General features: G+C 37.0%; 1 protein-coding gene across 2 annotated transcripts in view; it reads left to right on the top strand.

The window, feature by feature from the left end:
• The first annotated feature begins 430 nt into the window (after nucleotides 1–430).
• LOC131044213 (fumarylacetoacetase) overlaps nucleotides 431–24,615 on the top strand; it is a 122,806-nt gene continuing 98,621 nt past the window's right edge. The window contains exons 1-3 of one of the 2 annotated variants that reach the window (XM_057977489.2): nucleotides 431–643; nucleotides 844–993; nucleotides 1,082–1,160. In XM_057977489.2, coding sequence (XP_057833472.1) covers nucleotides 590–643; nucleotides 844–993; nucleotides 1,082–1,160 — 283 coding nt within the window. In that variant the 5' untranslated portion in view covers nucleotides 431–589. Of the gene's footprint in view, nucleotides 994–1,081; nucleotides 1,161–24,615 lie in introns of both variants that reach the window. The other variant, XM_057977490.2, reaches the window with a different exon arrangement.

Here is a 24,615-nt window from a genome sequence, read left to right on the forward strand (position 1 = left end):
GAGACCCCAATAGTTGTGCAGCCGATGTGGCATCACCTGATTGGTTACTTTTTACAATATTAGTACATTTCTTAACAACTATTGGTACATTTCCTAACAACTGTTGGTACATTTCCTAACAAAAATTGATATTTTTTGTTTCAAACAATAGGTTTTATTTGTTCAATTTTTGGAACAAAAGGTATCAACAACCCTCACAACAATTGGAACATGCTCAACTAGTGGATCCTTTCCCCTATATTAAGTGGATTTCAACACGATGTATAAGTATACATTTAAATGAGAAATCATCTTTTACATTAAATGACTAGTAAAATCAGTTCATCAATTCTACAACTTTTCTCTAATCTTTTCAACTTGAACTAAGATAATATGATCCCATCTTATCAATGACCTCCTCGCTCAATAAACTGTGCGTAGAAACGGTCATCTCTAATTTACAGGTCTAAATTTAAAAAAAGCGGGCTACAGTCTCGAATACTGTAAGTGGAATTGTTTCCTTAAAAAATTGTGGTTGGTGGAACGAGCAACCTCCATTCAAATCAGTCAAACGATACAATGGAGGGAACAACCAATATTCGTCTCAGTAATGGCCGCAGGCTATAACAGCGATCACAAATTCACGTGTCACAGCAAGTTAGATGTAACCACCATCTTATTTAATTCAATTCTTTCATTTTGTTTGAAGTGTCGGATGTTTGAGTTGGAGTTTGCTATAAAAGATCTCACTTAATGGCCTTAGAATTAACCCCATTACATTCTCTGCTTAGCTGCTAAAAACATTTAACAGTAGATATGAAGAGCTTTATCCCAGTCGATGCAGAGTGTCATTTTTCCTTGCAGAATCTGCCATACGGGGTATTTAAGCCCAGTCCTAGGGAAGAGGCTAGAGCTGGAGTGGCGATTGGAGACTATGTGTTGGACCTCAGTGCAATCTGTAGAGCTGGGCTCTTTAATGGGCCTCTTCTCAAAGGGTCTCACTGTTTTCTCGAGGTTAGTATAAACAATGATTGTTTTCTGCATTGAATTGTTTAGTTGTTTTGTGCCGGAAGTTGTAGATGACTTTTAAATGAACGTGCAGGGAACTTTGAATGCATTCATGGCAATGGGAAGACCTGCTTGGAAGGAGGCCAGAGCGACAATCCAGAAGCTTTTATCAGGCAAGTTTTTCTTCTATTTCCTATTTTTAACTTAGATTTTCCCCCCTCCTCGTCAAGACATGACTAGCTCGCCTTAGAGAGAGCCATATCTCTGTTTCAGCCCTCTCTCACCCTTACTAAAGAAAAATCTGCATTACCACAATAGAATACAATTTTTCGTAGTCACCATCTTTTTTGGCTGGGTAATTTGGAAAATTTCTTAAGCCAGCTTATTGCGAAGTACTCCTCACAGGAAGCATGTCCAGACGGGCTCGAACTCAGTCCTCATTGTGGCAATTGCCCCACTTTATGACTACACTATGGCTAGTTGAACTCTTGACCTTTGGTCTTTACGGTTACGTTAGCAGCTCAACACATATACTTTTGGCACACGTCCTGGTCGCAATGCAACCATCTTGTAGTCCTGTGTCAACTGCAACAGGATCAAAGGGCTGGGGTTCGTATAGGGTTCAGGGTAGCTCCCTGTCTACAGGTGATCCGACTATGTATTCTGGCACTACTTTGTCGATGGTCACTATGTAGAACCACCTTTTCTGTGACTGATTAAAGATACAGCATCCCATCTTTCCCATGATGTCTATTCCGTTCCTATTTTCCTTGGTTGTACACAATGTGTTGCATGACCTGCAGAGATGACTTTGAATGATTCCACACATCCTCTCAGAGATTTACTTTTGTAAAGCTGTTATATGTATAAGTCGCTGTCTCAATTTGCATTGCCAATATTGTTTTCTTGTTGTGTGTATGATTGGTTTTATATTTTCTTTCTGTATGCTTATTGTCTTTCATAAATTCATATTTGTTTACAATCTTAGGATCAAATTTTTTTAGTGTTTCTTCTCTCGATTGTTCCTGAAATCTGAATCACTTCGTACCAAGTATCTCTACCAAGTATCTCAGGGAAACAACATAGGACTCTATCCTACATGCAAAGCAGATTAAAATATAAATTCCTTGAATATTTAATCAACAATGATGAATCAATTATTAATTTATTTCATACTCATGTGACTGGATCGAGATGCTTAATTTGAGCTGGTTAAGCTAAAAGGGTCAAACACAAGCCTCTGCTTGTCAGCTGCCTGAGTTCGAAACTTGAATGTTGTAGATGTTCTGCAATAGGGTCCTTCTCTAACTTGAAACTAGCTGAAGCTTATGTCAAAGCCTCTATACTGTTGGTGGCATCCTGATAGAACAGCCTTAGGAATCATTATTTATAACACACATGAAGGAATAAGATATATAATCTTCTGCTGAATCTTCGACAGGATAAGGTTAGTTATGGTGCATAATTACATTTTTTTGATTCAGCCTGAATCTGTCATGTGTACTAATGTGTAAATTCCATCATTGTAATGCCAACATCATTTCACAATAAAAAACTGCACTTGTCTCTGTAGCCATCTAGTTCTAGATGGCCTAATATTTAAGGGCTTCATCTATTTTCCAGCTTAGGATTGATGATAAACATATAATGAATATACATTAGAATGTCTTGCACATATCGAACTTGGGACAGGGACAGGCTGCAATCTCACGCAACCATTGTTTTAAATCATCTCTATGACTAAAAGAACATGTTACATGCTAGTAGTGTTTATATTAGTAAAGCATCCGAGTTCTATTACTCTATAATCAATCATTGATTATTTGAGATCTTAAAGAAATATTGCTATTACACATAGCTTGCAATTAAATAATTGCCACTTACTCCATGTTTACATGCTTTTCCTTGTCACGTCGATAAAGAAGTGTCTTGTTGAAAGGACTGGTATTGCTTCCAGATGCACTTCTTATAATGCCCATAATCCATATTATCTCGATGCACTTGATTTGTAAATTCTTCCATTTAAGTGGTATGCACGGTTCAGAAAACTCTTTACCTGAAATCGTTTATCTGCTCACCATGTTGTGAATGATCCTTTCCAATGAGAGTTCTAACTGAATATCATGTCTTGAAGTTTAAATCTATATATTAATTGCATTACCCGATTTTACTACAAACCCAGAAAACGATTTTAACTTTATCAGATGCATTCATGAGCCTTCTTTCTTACTTCCTTGCAAAAAACTGTCATCCATTCACAGAAAACTTACCACAATGAAACATTCTCAAGTGGGCATTCAAAGCTTCACCCAATATACCACATGAATATAAATGAAGTCCTCTTCTACCGAATCTCTCTCTCTAATACACACACACAAAGGACTTACCTCTTTGAAGAAATTGCAGTCTCTCTACGAATGATGCCGTAGATTCAACCTCTTTTGCAGCTGCTCCTTCAATCCCTGCTACAAGGAATTGCCCTTCCTTGAAACCCTGCTGCAATTTTTTTCACAAACGAAATATGCAAATGAAATGAAATGAGGCTCTTTTTCCTCATGTAGGGTGAGTTGGGGTGCGGGGCCACATAAAGAAAGTATATTAAATGTTTAAAAAAAATATTCCGAGTGTTTGTAATTCTAAAATCATTACTTTTTGCAGGGGATGGTTAGTCGTTCCCTATAGGCTTCATCTGTGTCCTTGTGTTTTGGGGATGTTTCCTCTATTTTTTGCATTTTTGTGACAGCCTGGGACGCTCTCTAGGTACCCCCCCTCCTGGTGATGTTCCAAAATGGGGAGGCCCCTAAAAAAGCTGGGGATGTGTCCTTGGGTTTCCTTGATGATTTATCATCTTTGACTTATTGTTAATATTGTTTCTACAAATATCACATATATAGATTCTAGCAATTTAGACTATTGGCCTTTGGCTATCTTTTGGGATCTGAAGATCCTTTTTATTATTACACCATGTGAACAAAATACCTTGTTATATTTTCACTTCGAAAGGAAGTCAATCATGCCCAAAGCCCTTTTTCAATTTGAATAAAAATAATTGCTCATTTCTTTACCAGTCAAAATGAAATCCTTTGGGTTAATCCTCCTTGTAGTCAACCATGGTAAAATCACCTCGATGCTCGGGGATTCAAGTTTTCGGCCATCAAATTCCATAGGTCATCTATCTCTATGATTATTGGGAATTTGGGAGTATAGGCAGAGTACACCCCAAATTATAGCACAAAACAGCCCATGCAATTCTATTACTTGGAAAGAAACCAAACTCTGCAATACTATCTTTCCATTCTTTTCCAAGCAAGACCACATCCTCCCCTTCAAAACTTTGCCATGATTTCTTCACTCTTAGATTGCATAAAGCCAAATAAATGTTAATGCACATTCTAAAGAAAAGCCAATAGAACAAAACCAAGTCTAATAAGCTGTGAGACTTAAAAGTTATTATGACAACTTACAAAATATGATGACATCTACTTTTCTATCATGGGGCTTCAAAACCTTCACCTTCCAACTAATAATTTCCAATTTTTCATAGATGTAACATGTGGATGGGGTGGGGACTTGATATCCCTTTGTAGATTTTGAAATCAATTGGGCAGTTTTTCATCTTTGTTCTTCTTAGTACTTCTAGAACTAGTGTGGGGAACATCCCTAGGTTTCCTCTTTTTGAGGTCAGCCTTAGAGTCTCCTTCCAAAGGTTTCCGATTGCTATAACTAAAATCTCTTATTTCATCACAAACTATTGGTTTAGAACCATCATAATCAACATTAGTTGCAAGATGATGTTACCAAGGTGTTGATGTGGCTAAAGTCACATCGCTGCAACTCTATCCGGCCAACACAAAATAGAATGATCTCGCCGAGTATCCTATCCTCTCTTGAAATAAGGAAGCCCTAATGCTGCTTTTAATCGATCAAAGGGGACAACCTCAAGGTTTAAATTGTCAGGTCATGACTACGGGATAACTCAACGGTCGATGTGTTTTGCTGGGAGCATAAGGGGCCTTATGTTTTGCAACAAGCTGGTCAGTATCTAATTCTCGAACTGGGAAATAAAAGCAAAAGAGAAGGGTTTAGGAAACCTAAAATTAACAAGACTGGTATACGGGTAGACAAATTTAACATAACCAATCCTTGCTTGGCCAAAATGGCTCACAACCTCGCAGGAACGGTGCAATCTTCAAGGGGACTTGGAAGATTTTCAGACTGCAGGAGAATGGCTAAGCACCCAATTTTTGTGCAACTCAGACGGACACCTGCAATTGAACTAAACGCAATTAAAGGGCTCAAACTAACCATACACAAGGACACACAATCAGTATATCCTCAATGGTATGAGCCCGAATCTATCAAATACCTGCACACCCAAAAGAAAGATCTATCTAAAATGCTGAAAGAAACCATGCAAACAGAAGAAAACAAAGACAATAAACACCATATTTCAATGTTCATATATTTGCTTCAGCTGCCATTACAACAATTTCTGTAGCATCTCTGTGCTACTACTAAAATTTAACCTTTTACAATCTAGCCTATTCTAACTGCCTAAAAATCTAACCGAAATCTAAGAGTCTAACTAGAGTCTAACTCTTTACAAAGAGAGGCATCCTGCCTTTTATAGAATTTACAATATGAATCGATGGGCAGGATTGACTGCATCCAAGGGCCCTGATCTGCCTTCTAGAAGCATGGCAGTTTTAACCCATGCCCACTCAATTCTCAGTTATGCCTTCAACCACCTTCCCAACTGCCTACCACTATTTGGCTTTAACTCGGTCCACCTGGTAGTTGGGGATAATTGACCACAACTGACCTTTGTTCCACTTTGTTTCAAAATATCTTGAGCGGGACCCACAGGCAGCTTTACAATAAACAATTTCAGTTTTTTAAATTGAATTTCTGGAATTTCTTCCATCAGTGTATCCTTCTAGGAATACGCATTTGCTGCATTTTGAATGTTCTTCGATCTTTGGTCTCAGTGGTGGACTTCAACTTGGGGTCCAACAACACGCTTCTCAATACTTGGTTCCGACCTCGCGCTCCTACATCTTCTTCTCCAGCTTCCAGCACTTGGCTTTGTCATGTGTTAAGTCATCACTTTAGCTCCTCCCGATGTCGTTTTCCTATGAACAATCAATTTCACCTTTAATCAATCAATTTGAAAAATTAATTTAATTAATGTGACAAATATTAAATTTTATTTAACGTCTGGCTTTGGTCGATTTTGGGCTTGAGAAGCTCTTTGTGAAATGTATCTTTTAAATGTCTCTCCTCAAATGTGAAATCTGATCCTTCATCTAATCCAGGCCTGAGAGGTGAATTGCGAGATGTTAAGTTCAATTTCGAACGCTTCACCTAAATTGTGAGATTTTGGCTTTCCATTTTAACACCACCCTGTTAAGATATAGCCCTTGTGAATCTAATTGATGGTAAATCGGTTATTATTTGGAGAGTGATATATTAACAGAGCATACAGTTTGGAAATTAAACATAAACAAACTAATTGTTATGAATGGTTGCCTCCGTAGTTGCCACGTATGGACATGTCCCTACGTAGGCAACCTTTCCTCTTGTATTTAAACCGGATTCAATGATGGAGACGATCAATAACTCACGACAATCAGTCTTTCAGAATCGCTGTCATTATTCTTCGATCCATATTTCACAACATGGTATCAGAGCCAGCATATTAAGAGAATAAATTAGACAGCCATATTACTCATAAGCATTTATCGGAAGTAAATAACAAATCAACGCAGAGGCTATATATGCAGAGGATATATCCGACTAAGAAAATATTCAAAATGTCAAGTAATATGAGAGTGGAAGATAGACTCGAAGGAGCCTCCAACTTCGTTTCTTGGAAGATACGAATCATTGCCATTCTTGAAGAACTAGAATTAGAGTCTTATATAGAAGAAAATATAGACATGCCAAATGATGAACCAGAGAAATCTACCTGGAAAAGGCGTAATAATAAAGCAAAGAAAATAATTATTGACTCAGTCAAAGATCATATTCTTCCATCTATAGCCAGACTGCCTAAAGCATATGAAGTATTTAAAACCATTAAAAATACATATGAAGTTAACAATGCGAGCAGAATGTTAACCTTGACACAACAACTTTTAAACATAAAGATGAATAAAGATGATACAATATCTACATACTTTTCAAGGATATCTGAAGTAAAAGACCAATTACAAACTATTGGAAATGAGGTAGATGATCAAGAAATCTCTCTCATAGCCCTAAGAGGATTACCAATTTCATGGGAATCCTACATTCAATGTATTAGCAGAACACCCCCCTTACCCAAATTTGAACAACTTAAGAATGAGTGCATTCAAGAGGAATCTTGACTAATCTCAAGAGGATTAGGGACAAATAAAGAAGGAGAAATCCAAGCACTTAATACAAATACCTTCAACAAAAATAAAAAGTTCTCCAAACGGAAGAGAGGAAATAAAAACCATCAGAAAAGAGATATGTCTAAAATTCAGTGTTACAAATGCGACAAATATGGGCACACTCACAGGAATTGTCCAGAAAGGAAGAAAACACAAGCTACTCTAGCCGAAGTCAAAGGAGAAAACTCACTTTTCTTCTTAGCCCTATCAAGCGAAATAAATACAAATAAAAACACTTGGATCGTAGACAGTGGAGCATCAAGGCATATAACTGGATTCAGAAATCAGTTTGAAACACTTAATGGGCACTCAAGTGAAGAGGTTACTATTGGAGATAACTCCACATATCCTGTGAAAGGAATTGGGACCTGTACTATCAAACTAAGAAATGGAGTATCTCTACAATTAAAGGATGTTCTGTTTGTACCTGGAATAAAAAGAAATCTAGTCTCAATCTCAGGCCTAGCTGATCAAGGATATTGGGTTACCTTCAATGAAGATAAAGTTCTACTCTGGCCTAAAAATACAAATATCAAAAATGCCATAACAGTAGGTTCAAGAGATGGTAGCCTATACAAACTATGCAGTGATCAAAAGGAAGCACTAAATCTTGAAGTTTCAAATAATAATGAATTATGGCACAAAAGATTAGGACACCTAAGATATAGTGCTCTATCCAACATAAAGAAGATTACTTCAGGACTGCCCCAACTAAAATCTGAACACATAGGCATTTGCAAAGGATGTGCCTTGGGAAAGAATGTGAAAGTTTCTTTTCTCTCAAGTGAGCACAAATCATAAGTTATTTTAGAACTAATTCACTCAGACCTATGCTGTCCCATGTCAACACCATCCCTAACTGGATCCTTATACTACATAATCTTTGTTGACGACTACTCTCGAAAAACATGGATATATTTTCTAAAGTGCAAAGACTCAAATGAAGTACCATCTAAGTTCAAAGAATTCAAGGCACTAGTAGAAAACCAGTCAGGGAAGAAAATTAAGGTGTTAAGATTCGACAATGGGGGAGAATATACATTTGACAACTTCAAAGACTTTTGTAATTCTGTTGGGATTAAGAGGGAGTATACTGTACCATATAATCCACAACAGAATGGAGTAGCAGAAAGAAAGAACAGAACCATAATTGAAGCAGCAAAAGCCATGATGCATGACCAAAACTTACACACTTCATTCTGGGCAGAAGCTTCAAATACATTAGTCTACATTCAAAACAGATGTCCGCACTCAGTTCTAGAAAACATAACTCCTGAAGAAGCTTTTAGAGGGAACAAACCAGACTTAAGTCATTTAAGGATATTTGGCTGTCCCGTATATATACATGTTCCTAAAGAAAAGAGGACAAAACTAGAACCATCCAGAAAAAGAGGTATCTTCATTGGCTATAGTGAAAATACTAAAGGATATCGCATTTACATTCCAGGGAAAAAATCTGTTGAGAGAAGTAGAGATGTAAAGTTTGAAGAAAACACTACACTCAAAGAACCTGAGGATGATAACATTACTAAAGAAGAAGAAGATCACATAACTGAGATTGAGAGGGAGAATATCATAGAAAATTCCAAACCTTCAGACACTGAGAGGGAGGACATCATAAGAGCTTCTGAACCTCTTGTTGATGAAAATATTGAAACACTCAATAACAAGAAAAGACCTCTATGGGCAAGGAAAATGATTGAAGAGAATAATGTAGAACCGAATGAAATTTCCAAAGAAAATAAGAGAACAAGAACTCTAAAATGTTATGCTGCACTTCTAACCAAACTCACAAATTCTGAACCAACAAATGTCAGAGAAGCCTTATCAAAACAGGCTTGGAAAGATGCTATGGTTGAAGAATATCAATCTATACTAAAGAATGATGTTTGGGATATAGTGCCTAGACCAAAAGACAAATCAGTTGTCTCACCCAAGTGGTTATTCAAGATCAAATATGCATCTGATGGCAGCATTGAAAAACATAAAGCTCGCTTTGTGGCCAGGGGATTCTCTCAAAAAACAGGAATTGATTATGAAGAGACATTTGCCCCAGTTGCCTGGTATACGTCAGTAAGAACAATAATTGCAATTGCAGCATCCAAAGGATGGAAAATTCACCAAATGGACGTAAAGACTGCCTTCCTAAATGGTTCAATTGAAGAAGTATATATAGAACAACCAGAAGGATTCACCATACGTGATAAAAATTGCTATGTTTGCAAACTAAAGAAAGCTCTCTATGGGTTAAAACAAGCACCTAGGGCCTGGTATGCAAGGATAGACAACTATCTCTCCAAACTAGGGTACTCCAAGAACCTAGCAGATCCCAACATCTACTTCAAGGCTTCAAATGGCAATATGATTATATTGGTCCTTTACGTGGATGATCTTTTGATAACAGGAGAGGATAATCTCATTGAGAAATGTAAGCAAGATCTGGCAGTAGAATTCGATATGAAGGATCTAGGGCTTCTACATTATTTTCTGGGATTAGAAGTATGGCAGAAGAAAAACTACATCTTCCTAAATCAAGGAAAGTACACCACAGATATTCTAACTAGATTTGGGATGATGGAGTGTAAGCCATTAGCTACACCAATGGAAACTAATTTGCACAAGCTGAAAATTGAGGCAGAAGATTCAGAACCTACAGATCCCACACTCTACAGACAAATCGTCGGTTCACTCATGTATTTGGTAAATACTCGTCCTGATATCTGCTATGTTACAAATGTATTAAGCCACTTCATGTGTGAACCTAAGAAGATACATCTAATGGCTGCTAAACACATTACAAGATATTTACGAGGCACAATCGGACTTGGCTTAAAGTATGAAAATGTTGAGATTCAACTTGAAGGATATTCTGATTCTGATTGGGCCGGAAGTACCACTGACCGGAAAAGTACTACAGGGTGTTGCTTCAGTCTTGGTTCTGCTAGAATATCTTGCTTCAGCAGAAAACAATCAGCAGTTGCACAAAGCTCCACTGAAGCAGAATATATGGCAGCCTCCATGGTAGCTCGTGAAGCGGTATGGCTAAGAAAGTTATTATTTGGAAAAACTTTGAATTCAACAATAATTCACTGTGATAATCAGAGCTGTATCAAGCTCTCAGTAAATCCAGTTTTTCACAATCGATCCAAACATATTGAGATCCCTTATCACTACATAAGAGATATGGTAGATCGAAACGTCATAAAACTAGTGTACATCAGTACTGAAGAACAAAATGTTGATATCTTCACCAAGCCACTTGCAAGATTGAAGATAGAATACTTCAAAAGTAAACTTGGTATGACTAGATTATAATTGAGATTATTAGGATGAAATTCCTACCATGTGTAATTTGTTCATGAATAAATAAAAAAAATGTATATTGCAATATTCTAACTGTGTTCAAGAAGATGACGATCTTCTTATGTTTAAGGTTACTATTTCAAGGTGACGATCTTGACAATAGTTGACCAAGTGTCAAGATTGACTACATTAAGTTGTTGTCCCAGACTGTGCTGGATATCTTGATCCTAAAGTATGTGATCATCTCATGATTGACTTCTTAAGTGATTGTCCCGGACTATTGTCCCGGACTGAGCCGGATATCATGATATTGAGTTTATTGTCATGACAAGACTATATTAAATGTTGTCCCGAATTGTGTCGGAAGTCATGACAGAATATGCTCCCAAGAAAATTACTTAGATCCACTCCTGCTAAGAGGGAGTGTTAAGATATAGCCCTCGTGAATCTAATTGATGGTAAATCGGTTATTATCTGGAGAGTGATATATTAACAGAGCATACAGTTTGGAAATTAAACATAAACAAACTAATTGTTATGAACGGTTGCCTCCGTAGGGACATGTCCATACGTGGCAACTGCCACGTATGGACATGTCCCTACGTAGGTAACCTTTCCTCTTGTATTTAAACCGGATTCAATGATGGAGACGATCAATAACTCACGGCAATCAGTCTTCCAGAATCGCTGTCATTATTCTTCGATCCATATTTCACAACACACCCTTGTGAAATTTCATGCTCTAGAGAAGAAAGCAAGACTTACATTTCGCTTTACGATTTTAATGAAACAACCAAACTTTAAAACTTTCCTCTTTATAAAACTCGACAATTTTAGTTAAAATGAACGACCCTTTTTTTTGTTTTGGGAATTTGTCCGTTCAGCTCTCTCCTGCGCGATTTTAACTTTCTTTATGATTTTAGGCTTATTGAGCCAAAATGTGTGATCGAGTCCTCCTCTAATTTTCGGCTTATGGAAGTGTTTTGTGTGCTTTGGAGGCTTTCCTCACATTTCGGCCATTTAGGCCGATTTGAAAGCTCTTGGTGATTTTCGGGAATTCTAAAGAAAATGCGAGATTTAAAAGTTTGAATAAAGCCGAACTTCAATATGACTTTGGCAAGTATGAACTATGGCGACAATGATTTCACCCCTCACTACTTAGTGATTTTCGTGCTAATTGGGCCATTTGCGAACTTGCAAACTTAGTGCTTTCTCCTTCAATTTCAGCTCACAAGAGGGTTTTGTGAGTTTGAAAATGATTGCGGCCTAATAAGTGTTATTGCGCGACTTGACCTCCTTATTTCATATTCGGCTCTTTGGAGGATTTTGTGAACTTGATTTGGTTTTTGGCCTAAATGAAGTGTTTGTGTGATTTTGATTGATGCCATTTTCGGCCAAATGAGAGGGAATTCGCGATTTTATATCCTGAATGACTTTGAAGCTTCTATTCTCATCTTCAGCATTGGAGGTTATTTGGCGAACTTTGGGTTTTTGAGACTTTTGATTCTGTGACCTTTTGTCTTCAAATTTCGGCTAATCGAACCGAAAAATTTGAATTTCGTTTTGCATATCAAAGTGCCTTTGAGAAAATTCGGCCATTTGATCCAGAATGCACGATTTAGATCTTGAAGTTAAAATGCCCTTACTTGTGTCGCCTAGCTAACTTCGGGCTAACCAATGATATTGTGCGAGTTTTCCTTTGAGTTTTTCAGCTCAAAAGACGATATTGTGCGAATTGGGAAGCCTCCAAATTTCGGTTTATTGAGCCGTTTGCAAGCCTGACGATTTTCGGGCTTTGAAGACCTTTTGCAAGTTCGCGTATGAGCGATTTTTATTTGCCCTTTCTGCAAGCAAACTTCGGGCATAATAGAGGGAATGTGCGATTTTACGTGCTTTTCATTTTAAGTACCTCTCCTATTTTAGACTATTTCATCGACTTGTGCGATTTTGTTTTGACGCCCTCTTGCCTTAGTGATTTCGGGGTCTCTGAGGATTCAACATGATTACGCTTTGTTTCTTTTTGCAAACATCTCTCTCTCGGGGTAGATAGACACAAAATGGGGGTCCCCTATGAAGCAAAGGGGTGAGGTGTGCATAACACACAACACAAGGCTAGCACTTTCTATTTAAAACCAAAATTTGTTGTTTCCTTTGAGATAAACTAATAGGCTCCCTAACGACCTCTTCCACTATCAAGGAACTTAAGCCATCTTAGGACTCTGGATAATACATCAAGGGTTTTTCATGGTATGAGGACTTCACACTAAGCTTATTTCTAGCAAATCAAATTGATTTAGTTCAGATTCATAATTATGAAGAGGATTAGAAAGTACAACCCTTATATTGTCTTTGATAAAGAGATCTTTAGCCAAAGTAACCTCTTCGAAGAAGAAGAGCAAACCCTATCTATATGGACATCTAGAGAAACATTACCAAGTGGAGTACTAACTCCACAAAAGAGTGTGACAAATAATTCTGGTTATCGAATGTGTAAGCTTGGTCAACAACACCAATAGTCATCACTTGCTTACAAATAGCATATTTGAAGGGATCTTTACACAATTTGCAGGAAGATTTTGTAGATGACAATCTTTTTTATAGAAAAAATGAATTGAGGCCTTCTAAACCCAATAGCCTACAAGTACAAAATCCTTTTTCAATGAAAATTAAGATATCCAACATAAACTCAACAAGCTGTAAGGGTCTCAAAACCTTATCATTGAGATGAGGTAATGTAACCCTAGTTCTTCAACCTTAGGTTTTCAATGGCGTGTGAAATAAATACCACATTGAGAAGGGACGTCTTTAATTGGTACTAATACTTGCATCTAGATTCAGGTTTCAAAGCAAACCCCCAAAATTAAAGTGATCCATATTCCAAATTGGTTTGTTCATTACCTTTTTCTAAATGTTAAAATTTTTGAAAAAACCCAAAAAGGCCCCTTTTGGACGATAGAACGTAAGTTAACATGAATCTCCAAGTCTTTTCCTTGTACAAGTTCAATCCAATTATCAAAAAACATCTAGAAGGTAGTCTGTTTTAATGTATGTTATCGGGTCCTCCTATTTTCACCAAGGTTTGCATGTGGGTTTGGTTTTGGTACCAGTTCGGTGCAGGTTTGTCCCTGGGTACTCCCATGGTATTGCTTGGGCGTACCCTATACTGATATATGCAATTATTTGGGTTTTTGAATCTTATAAAATACTGAAATAAATAAACACTTTTGAACATGCAGTAGTAAGCACCAACTGGAATATGAAAGCGTTAGGGAAACTTCTTCTCATATGATATTCACATCTGGCAAAGAGTTAATAATGGACTTCAAACTGGTGTAGTAGCAAATAAATCATATATAAACAGAAAAATCACTAAGATCAACAATAGGAATATGTCTAACCAAAACACTGTTTATGAAGTCTGAAACATCCTTCAATCAGCAGCTACAACAATGCTATGTAACCCACAACCAGCAAACTCCTACTGGAAAAATGTTACTTATCTATCACCACTTGTTAATAAGGGCAGCAAGTAAACCCATACTGAAACTTTATATTTTTTACATGATATGACTGATCAACATGTATTTTCATTTTTGCAAATTATGGATATGAGGTATTTAAATATTCTATTTACTGGCAATTATGAGTATCCCTGTCTTTATAATTTATAATTTTGAACACACGCACACACATATACTTATACACCCAAGGGGAAAAAAAATTGCCATATCATCATATTGGGTTTTGGTACTTGTATCCACACTCGTAACTTAGGTTTTAATTCATGAGAAGAATGAAAACACCAACATTCGTCAATCTAGTTTCTTCCTTTTTTAAGACATCAGTCATTTTTGAGTTAGGAGGAAGAGTTACATTCTTAGAAAAGGTAGGTATTTACTAGACCAATCTCTGACTTCCACACCTCCCATTTCTTCTTCTATTGTACTCTCTCTGTCTAAATCCACATCCAAGCTCAAACCTTGCTCCTTTTGTATTGACTGTAATTTCCTTTGCATGCAGAATTTCCTGAAATGGTCTTCTAGACTGTCATATATGGATTATTAATAGCAGAATTATTAGAATTACTCGTTTGATGGATATTATCTTTACTTATATCGATAACTTCTCTTTTATGCTGAGCATCAATACCTTTATGATTTCATTCATTCACTTAGGAAATCTTGTATCCTACGCTTCTAAACATTTGCAAACACCTCTTCTCAAAGACACTTCTATGGAATTCTTGGGATGCACTCTAACACAAAAACAAAAATGAAATGATAAAGCCAACGACATATGACCAAAAGCTTAATGGTGAGAATACAATTGAAAAACTAGTAATGACCAAACACAATAAAGGACAAATAAACACAACCAACTTGACAAAGTAAAGCTAGAAAATGGGATAGAGTAATGCGACCAATATAAGGAGATGACATGCAAACTCATGGGAAAATTTAGAAATGCTTTCATGGAGGAGGATTCTTCATCCTCCTACATACAAGCTAGAACTCCAAAGCTCCATTCTCGTTCAAAATTGTAAATTTCTATTCACTAATTAGAAAGGCTTCTTTCATTTAAGCAAGGGTTTCATGAGTGAACCATCAAATTCTTACCACTAGAGGAAAATCAAGACTGCTAACTCCTATCAGATGACTAATATTTTGAAGAAAGGATGTTTTGTTTCTATGGCTCATTTATATTGTATGGGTTCTATCTCCTTTGACTAGCAAGCTCAATTATTAGGGATTTTACAATGGCTCCATAAACATAGTGTAGTATTGTAAGAATCACCATTGAGTAATCTTCTAGATAAGGCATTGGAGCATATGTTTGAGCTTGATTTTACAAAGGGTCATTTGTTAAAATGGCCATCCTTTTGGACACTTTGAATCTAAAATATTGAGAGACTTGTAGTGATGGGAATCTTTTTTCCTAGCAAGAGCCCTCTTTCACACCTATCATTTTGGTCAAGAAGAAACATGGGTCCTATCACATTTGCGTTTATTACAAAGCACTCAATTGGATCACGATTAAGAACAATTCCCAATGCCCAAAAATAACGACTTGTAGGATAAGCTACGCGGGGCTAAGTATTCTTTCAAAATTTGTTCCGTGTCAACAGTCAAGTACTACCAATTCATCTCCCAATCTGCATCTAAGACTGGGAGAAGCAACCTTCAAGACTCATCAATAGCACTTTTAGTTTAGGGTCATGCATATTGGGTTATGCAATACTTGTGCAACTTTCGAAGGTTTGATGTAATGTCCCCTACTTGATCTATTTCAATATACTAAAATTGATTGATATTCTTCAATTAGTTATTAGCAAGTTCTTATTTATTTTCCTCATTAAATGATTAATTTCATTATTCATGGTTCTTAATATAGATATCAAACCCTGCTACTACTTCAGTTTTAAGGGAGAAGGGTCTATGTATGTTACCAAAGCGCTTAGAGACCAAATACAATAGGTTCCCTCAAAGTTTACAGATCCAAGCCCTTACCTATCTTGGGTCTATACCCTCAAGGCTTATGGGTTGCTGATCCCCACCCTATCTTGGGACTTAACCTATTGCTTGGATTTAGACTGCCCCTCTTTGGAACATCTCATCCCCATCTTCTTAAATATTGACAATAATAACATGAATGAAACTACAAGTATACTAACTTATCATGTATAATAAATATATATGAAATTAAGTATGATTGTCGTACATATTGCAGTTTATATTAGCATTACTATTAAATTCTGCATAACAACATTATCAGGCTTCGTATATTAAGCATACATATTCAACACATCCCCATGCATACCACCAAGAACAAAGATGCTACTGCTTGTAACTTAATACTAGTTCTGATCCGATCCAACGCATGGTGCTCTTGCTGGATGCTTTGATTCCTTTCCTTTATATCTCTCAATGTGAGGGAGAGGTCACACCTCTTCATCATGCATGCCCTTTGTAAAAAGACACACCCTTTCACCATTAGCACCTTTTGAAAGAGTGCAACTCTTCATTATTGTTTCCCTTTGAAAGGGACATAACCTTTCATAATCAGGTATGCACTTCTAATTTAAATCAGATGTGCACTTCTTATTTCCAAATTCTTCCCCCCTCAAATGGGTTTCTCTTCTCCCTTTTATATCTCACGTTTGAGGGTGTCACATCTTATCATTTCATGCCTTTTGACCTTTCATTAGCTTTAATCAAATTTTAATTACATTTAATTATATTCTTTTATATTTTAATTTTAATTTTTATATTTATTGTTTTGTATTTTAGTTTTTTCATTATTTATTATTAAATTATATTTCAAAGTAGGGACATTACATTTGATGTATACAATTCTTGGTGAGTACCTCTGCAAGTTTTTCATTGTTTTCTTTGATAATATACTAATTTACAACAAAAGCAAGAACAGAATGCTAACAAGAAATTTGATCCAAATGTGATTGGCACATGCTGAAGACTCTTAGAAACTTAAATGTTTCTTATAACTAGTTCTGTCAAAGGTGTGAAAGAAATTTCTCTCTGATAGCTCACCTTTGACAAACTTCACCAAAAAGGAAGCTTTCTGTTGATCCATTGAAGCACAGGAAGCCTTTAAAGATCATAAATAAGCATGTTTCTGCTTCAGCATCAGTTATCACTGATTTTTACAAGCCCTTTATACTTGAACTTAATGCTTCTAAATTGGGAATTGGTGCAATGCTTTGTCTAGGTGATCATCTAATTGCCTCCAAAAATAGGAAGTTGAATGATAATACAATATGCATGTCCACTTACAACAAAGAGACTTTAGCTAGCTTGCACGTGGTGGTCAAGAGGCATCAATTTCTTTTGGTGAGTAAGTTCATTAAAACTAACCACCTTAGCATGAATCGTTGTATGACCTGGGGCACTTACAAAGGAGCAACAGAAATGGATTGATTGATTGACTAAAGGCCTATGACTTTGAAATAATGTAAAAGATGGAAAGAATTTTTTATGGCCAATGCTTTCTTTTGTCAAAATGAGACTCTTGTCCTTCATGCAATCTCTGCTAGCAAACTTGTCTGAATATAGGAGCTTCATTAGGACTAAATTGCTGACCTTCCTACACTGCAGCTCAAACACAACATTACAGATCAAAGGAAAAGCGAGGCTTCAACAATCAGATGTGGAGTTATTATTTTTGGATTGCATCGCTTTACAAATGATTCCTGATTCATTTAGAAGACGTTTTAGTATGTTTGTGTGTCCCTTTATGAAAGCTGTGTATAAGGAAAACCTTCCACTGGCAAATCATGAAAACAAACATGCTAAAGTTTGTGTTCAAGTGTCATACCTGTCAATGCAACAAAGTGGAATATTTAATTACTAAGACTTATTCATCTCAATGCCATTCCTAATCAAAAGTGGGCAGGTAGTGTCGTTGGACTTTCTCATGTATGCCATCATTAGAAGTCTAAGGATCAAATGCTTTTTGTAGTTGATTGGCTGACTAATATGCTCATTCATTCCTATGAGAAATGATGGATGCAGAGTTCCTGTAATTCCCAACTTATATTTAGAAAACATCTCTAAGTTGCATTTAGATGTCTCAATGTATCATTGATTCCTTGGAACCATATATTTCAAATTCATTTATGGTAGGAACTGTTCAGGATAGCAGGGTTGCCGTTTAATATGAGTATGGCCTACCACCTTTAAGGTGTTGAACCATGAACCAATGCCTCGAAGGCTAGTTGAGGATGTGCACACAAGTGACAAAGAGATCAAATGGCTGGAATTGTTGTATTTGGAAGAAAACCGGTAGAATACTACATACCACTTAGCTTTTGAGATGGCTCCTTTGAAGGTAATCTATGGGTCTAAATCACCATCACTCATGGACTGGCTACTCCAAAGGGAAAAGGTTTGGGCAGCACACATTTCAGGAAGTGTAGAATATGGTATGTTTGTTGATGAAGCTATTTGGCTAATAAGTGCAAATCAATAAAATTAGAAGTACACCAACACAGAATCGGCAAGATAAAGTTGAAGCTGCAATCAAATGGGATCTATGGAGTGTGGGCAGAGGTAGGAAAAATAACACAAGCATCGGCCATTTCTAACAAAGGGAAGATACATGATGTGTTTCATGTTTTGTTCTTGAAGAGGGAAAGGGCACACATAATACCACTGTACCAAAGACAGAGCTGCCTGTCTATGACAAATGAGGAGGGAAAGCTTGTGTTAGATGTCAAAGGAATTTTGGCTGAAGAGGTGAAGATTTTATTGTTTAGGACTGTGAATTTTTAGGATAAAGTGGAAAGGTCTATTGGAAGAGGGTGCATGTTGTAGATTGAGCAATTCATGGGCAAGCATCCAATCCTTTCCAAGATTGTATGCAATTGAGGCATACAATGCAAAGAGACTGAAACAGTAAATGAAGAAGCTCCCATTCTCATTCATGGTTTTGGTTAAGTAGTTTTACAGGGCGTGTTTGATAGAGCTATATTTTGTGATATAGACATCTTAGCTTCCATTCTCATAACATGCCTCTTTCGTACTAGTTTTATAGTTCAAAATTTATACTGTTGTGTAATCAGGATAATCTTGTGAGGTCGGACATTCTATTACTATTGTTTAAGTGCACTCAACTCAAGAGTACTTATAGCATTGAGGACATAGCTCTTTGAGGTGGACGGCATGTTATGTAGCTTGATACAACATAGAATTGGGAGTTGGGACTATGCTTTGGTCTATTTTGTTCTTAGGCCCATGGTCTGTGCATTAGGTAAGTGGGATTAATACTACATTACGTTATGTTTAGATTATTGATGGATTATGTCAATGTACATAGGTTTTTGTTATCACTAAGTATAAGTTGAGGAAAAAGCACTAAGTGAAGCATCTTTTGTAATTTTGAAACTATTCTAATAGAGAGAGCAATCTTGTGATCTCTGATGTGTTTTTAACTGGATTTAGTAGTGTAGATCTATAATAGAGGTGTATCTGCTCCTCATTTTTACAGTTTAGCATTTTTTATCATGTTAGTTGTAGTTCATGTTAGAATGCAGCAAATGACAATGAAAATATAGCTAGCATGAGAAATTGGAAAACAAAGAAGATTTGAGGCGAGGACATGTATGGGTGCCTATAAGTACTCATACAAAAAGTTCTCATTTTTTTAATGCTTTTATTGCCCTTAAGCTGATTTTGGATTGCTCTTTTTACTAGATTTTGGCATCTCAAGGAAAATCAAACTCATAAAGGTGGGGGACCACTTACGTTTGTGAGGAAAATCTTGCCTTTATAATCTAGTAACTTGCATTCATCATTCTCCAAAACTTATTATCTATTTTTAGATTTTTTTTTTAAAGGTCAAATTGTTGAAGAGGAATAAACTCGCCTTTATGACCCTTGCAAGCCATTGATGACATAAGTAGAACTGTAGCTGATGTATCAGTTTACCTTTATTGCATTTTTATGACCGAGTTAGGTATTCAAACTTGCATCGAATAATTATCATATCATAATCTGATACATTATAAGCCATTAGTTCCTAGAAGCAATGTTGATGCTCTTGCATAAAATTAGCTTCTCAGCAATCCTTTCTTCAGTGATTTTGGGGCTATATTTGCTAACCAAGGACTGGGTTTTTTGGGGCAAATCTATTTTGGGGACTTGAAAACTTGTGTTAAATTTCTCTGACATCTCCAATAAGAGATGACTTTAAGGGAATCGTTCCCAATTTCTGACATGTGTTCCCCTGAAAAGGGAAATCTGGGAAGACTTCTCATGTCTTCATTTTATATTAATCTTGTCCCCAAATTTTAGGGCATTTTACCCATGCAAAATGAAACTTGATAGAGTGAAAATAATGATAACTATAAAAGCCTAAGGAAAGATACAATGATAACAACATCATGTAAATGCAAATATGATGTACATTGTTATAGCATTTTTGAACAAGGGAGGGCTAAGATCCATGAGATTAATCCTATTGTTCAACGTAGCTAAGAGAAGGCTAAACTCATTATTTAGTCTAGGTGGGACCATACAAACACTTTCCTGCACATGGCAGCCTATGCTTTGAAACCAAAAAGGTGTTTGGTTAGGCCTTGGAGGGTGTCTTCCAATAACGATCAGGAGGTAAAATAAGGTTTTGGTGATGCTATTAAGAAGATGCGTATCACTGAGGCTGCAAAGCTTTTGGAGCAGTTTGTCAACAAACTCAACAAAACTAAAGAGAAAGTAGGCTGTGCAAAAGGAACACAATTGGCTGGTGGAGGATGCATGGCAATAAAACACAGAACTTAGGCAGCTTTCTGTTTGCTTGTGATTTCAGACTTCTAGATCCTTTGTGGCTAACAGGAACTGCTTTAGTTAAGGTTTCATCCGCTCTTTAAAGAGACAATCAATTTCTAGGAGAGTGAAGAAGCTGATTTAAGTTCATAATGAAGTTATTGTTTGAATCAAAGAAAAACTGCATAAAATTTGTAGGGATTTGCCATAAGATCTTATTGGTGATCTCAAGGATGCTGCACAAGTTGGTGATGAGGAAGGAGTACATTGTTAGATGTATTTGTTGGGGTACAATTGAGTGTGTTTGATAAGCTAGAGGATACTGAAAGTGATAATAATGTTGCCAGGTATAATGTTGAGGTTTGAGGCAAATTTTAAGTGCATGGAAGTTGATGTAGGGCAATTCTCACAGCATAGAATGAGCCATGTGCCAAGCTTGCTCTAAGATTTTTTATTATTGCAGAAATTTTACTTCTTGCTATTAGTATTTTGTTTTTAGAATTTATTACTATTTGATGTTTGGGATATGAATTATTTATATGATTTACAATTCTCAGACATAGATGATACACGAGACCAATATTCGGCTTTGTCACTTGAATTTATTATTGTAACTTTCAACCTTTAACTTTTATTATCAACTTTTGAATGTAACATAATGAATCATCAATTGGTATCAACTTTTATTTTCATTTTGTTCCATTTTGAATTATCAATTGGTGTCAAATGATGGGATTGAGAAGTTAGAAGTAGAAGTCAATGTGATTATTTTTAGTTTTATCTTGAATATACTCGTACCTTAATTTTTTTGTTTATTTGTATTTAGATTTTAATCTTCAATTGTCTTACACCCATGTACCCTTCAAACTCAAACAACTTTTTTTAGCTGGCCTGAGAATACATTTCTACATCCCACATTCTGAAAGCTTCATGTAACATTCCATTTTATCCCATCAAGATCCACATTTCTTCATTTCTTCATAGCTATTTATGATGCCTTCATTTCATTTCTATCTGTTGGCAGTTGATTCCCAATTGATAGACTTGTATCTATAATTTTTAGGTACTCAGTTATTCAGTAAGATCTGCTTTTTACAAAGTCCTTCGAGATGTTGGTGTTTTCTTTCCATATTGAAAGTTAGGTAAACTCTACTTAACATTCCGATATAGAGTTATCCTGGTTTGTTTGAGATTCAACCATGCCAACTTGTTGCTTCAATTTTGATATTTTTTGCTGGCTAGTAGTTTGGAAAGGTATTTATATTTGGTCCTTTTGTAACTAGTAAGTCCAACTTAATATTTTCGTATTAAGGTGCATATATTCCCTCACAGTCAATGCTTCTCATTTGCATATCATTTGCCCTGTCATTGTTACCATGGTGCTAAGGACTGAGCTCTTGTACAATCAATTATATTTTTGTGCCTCTAAGTCTTCTCTACTATCTTGTTTTTTTAATATATCTGTGAATGTCAGGAATTTTTAGCCTGGCCTGAGCTAGGTGTGGCCACAAATGGGGGACCTTTTTGCCCAGCATGAATGCTTTGCATTAAAATGATAGTCCAAACCTGCAAGCTTAGTGACTTACCGAGGGTGTGTGAATGATTCAAACCTGCAAGCTTAATAGCTCAGCAGGGTCTCAAATCCCGCGATCTCAATGGCCTACTAGGGTTTTGCTGGCAAGGACAACAATGCCACAATTTAAACATCACTTTTTGCCATGGATGGATAAGTCTTTGGTACTATCTTACTGTATTGATGGAAAATTGGCAATACAATCTCTTGGCAACCATGGTCCTTGTGCCAACTTCTTGAAACAAGCTTTATGCTGAAATATATACTTTTATGATCAATTTCAATGGTGCAATCAAGGCTTCATCTTTGTACTAACAAATGTTATCTCTCACTGCTTGTGTGATTCACATCATTCAATAGATTGGTGCGGGATCAAATCAAGACTCCTAAAATGCACAAGTCTAATTTGATCAGTTTTAATATCTTTTGACCAAATAATATCATATTATATTCCTATCTTTAACTCAACCATTAGACTATAAAGGGTATGGGCTTCTTGGCGAATTTCTTCTTTTTTCTTTTGTTCCATAGTCTCTTCCAACTCAGAAGAGATTTTGAGTCTTTCTTTGATTACCTTTACAAATAAATTGGCTACTTCATATATTATATTAAGAAATATTTGGGTGGTAGCACTATTATCTCGCTATTGTTTTATTTTTTCTTGTGGTTATATTTGTATCTTTAAGTGAAGACTCTTATCATTTCATTAGTTTTTTAATGTTGTTGTGATTATGGTGCCATGACATTATATCATCATTGTTGTTGGCGGCATTATTGTACACAGGAATAACATTAGTTAATTATGTGTAATTGTTTTGGTTAGTTGGCAACCGAGGGGTGGAAGTTGCGGTGCGACGGTTGGCGCTCGCACCCCCTCGGTACCCTTTTATACTCCGGAATGTAACTTGTAAAACAGACTTATTTAGGAATAGAACATCTGCTACACTTGTCTGATATTTACGGCATTATTCTGCGTTATGTCCTTTATGTCTTAAGTTATTCACCCGAGAGGGCAAACATTTGGCGCTGTTGCCTACACGAACTCGGGAACAGAAGACACGGATGGCGCACAGACACAATGGGCCTACCCGTTGGTGAGGTGAACCCGGAGGCCGACGACGTGCAGACAGAACTGTACACAGGGGAAGACGCGGCAATGCGGGAGTTTTCAATTTTGCTCCAGGTAGCCATTCAGACATACGTTCGACGAGAAGCGGCGGAGGCAGAAATCCCACCAAGTGCCGTGTGGACAGCGCTGGAGGTTAGCCCGGCAGTGAACCGGTTAATGAACCACCTCCCCCGGTTGCTTGCACAGGCATCGTTGGCGCAACAGGCCCGCCTGGAGGAGATTGGCCAGGAAGAGCAACGACAACAAATCCTGCAATGATACGAAGAGAACAACTGACAGGACACGGAAAGAGATGGCGGCAGGCCAGGAGGGAATTGAACCGTGAACTTCTTATTTTCAAATAAAAGTTTCATTGACACGAGTTGTACTTGAGCAGATGAATTAATAAATACATGTTTTTGATTTAAAGAATTGAGAGTTAAGGAGATGTGTTACAATTAATGCCAAACTTGTTGAATAAAGATAGAAATAGAAAACCGGAAACGAACGAGTGGGAGGCCGCGCAGAGGGCTTTGATTCTGGAGCAGCAAGTAGAACGTAGACGAAGGCTAAGGCAACTTGCCGAAGGACGACCTGCCGAAGGGGGGCCCGAGGGGAACCAAGGAGGTGTCACGGAAGGTGCAGAGGCCGACGGAAATTTCTACCCGTCACCAGATCATCGTAGGACGCGGAGCCACGAAGAATTTCTAGAAGAAACAAGGTTAAGGCGAAATCTAGTCGAGGAGACGCGGGATCAGTTTAGGAACTTATCCCTCACACCACGGAGTGAAGATCACCACCGGGAGGCAGGAGTAGGAGCGTGTCCGAGTGAAGGGGAGGGCAACAGTACAGGTGTAGGTGCCACACGGGACAGGCAAAACACCGTACCTCCAGGACACACCACCAACACTACCAGAGGTAGCAACGCAAGGCCACAGACACAGCCAC

This window comes from Cryptomeria japonica, chromosome 6 (genome assembly GCF_030272615.1).
Source record: "Cryptomeria japonica chromosome 6, Sugi_1.0, whole genome shotgun sequence".
In the NCBI taxonomy this organism is placed as follows: Eukaryota; Viridiplantae; Streptophyta; class Pinopsida; order Cupressales; family Cupressaceae; genus Cryptomeria; species Cryptomeria japonica.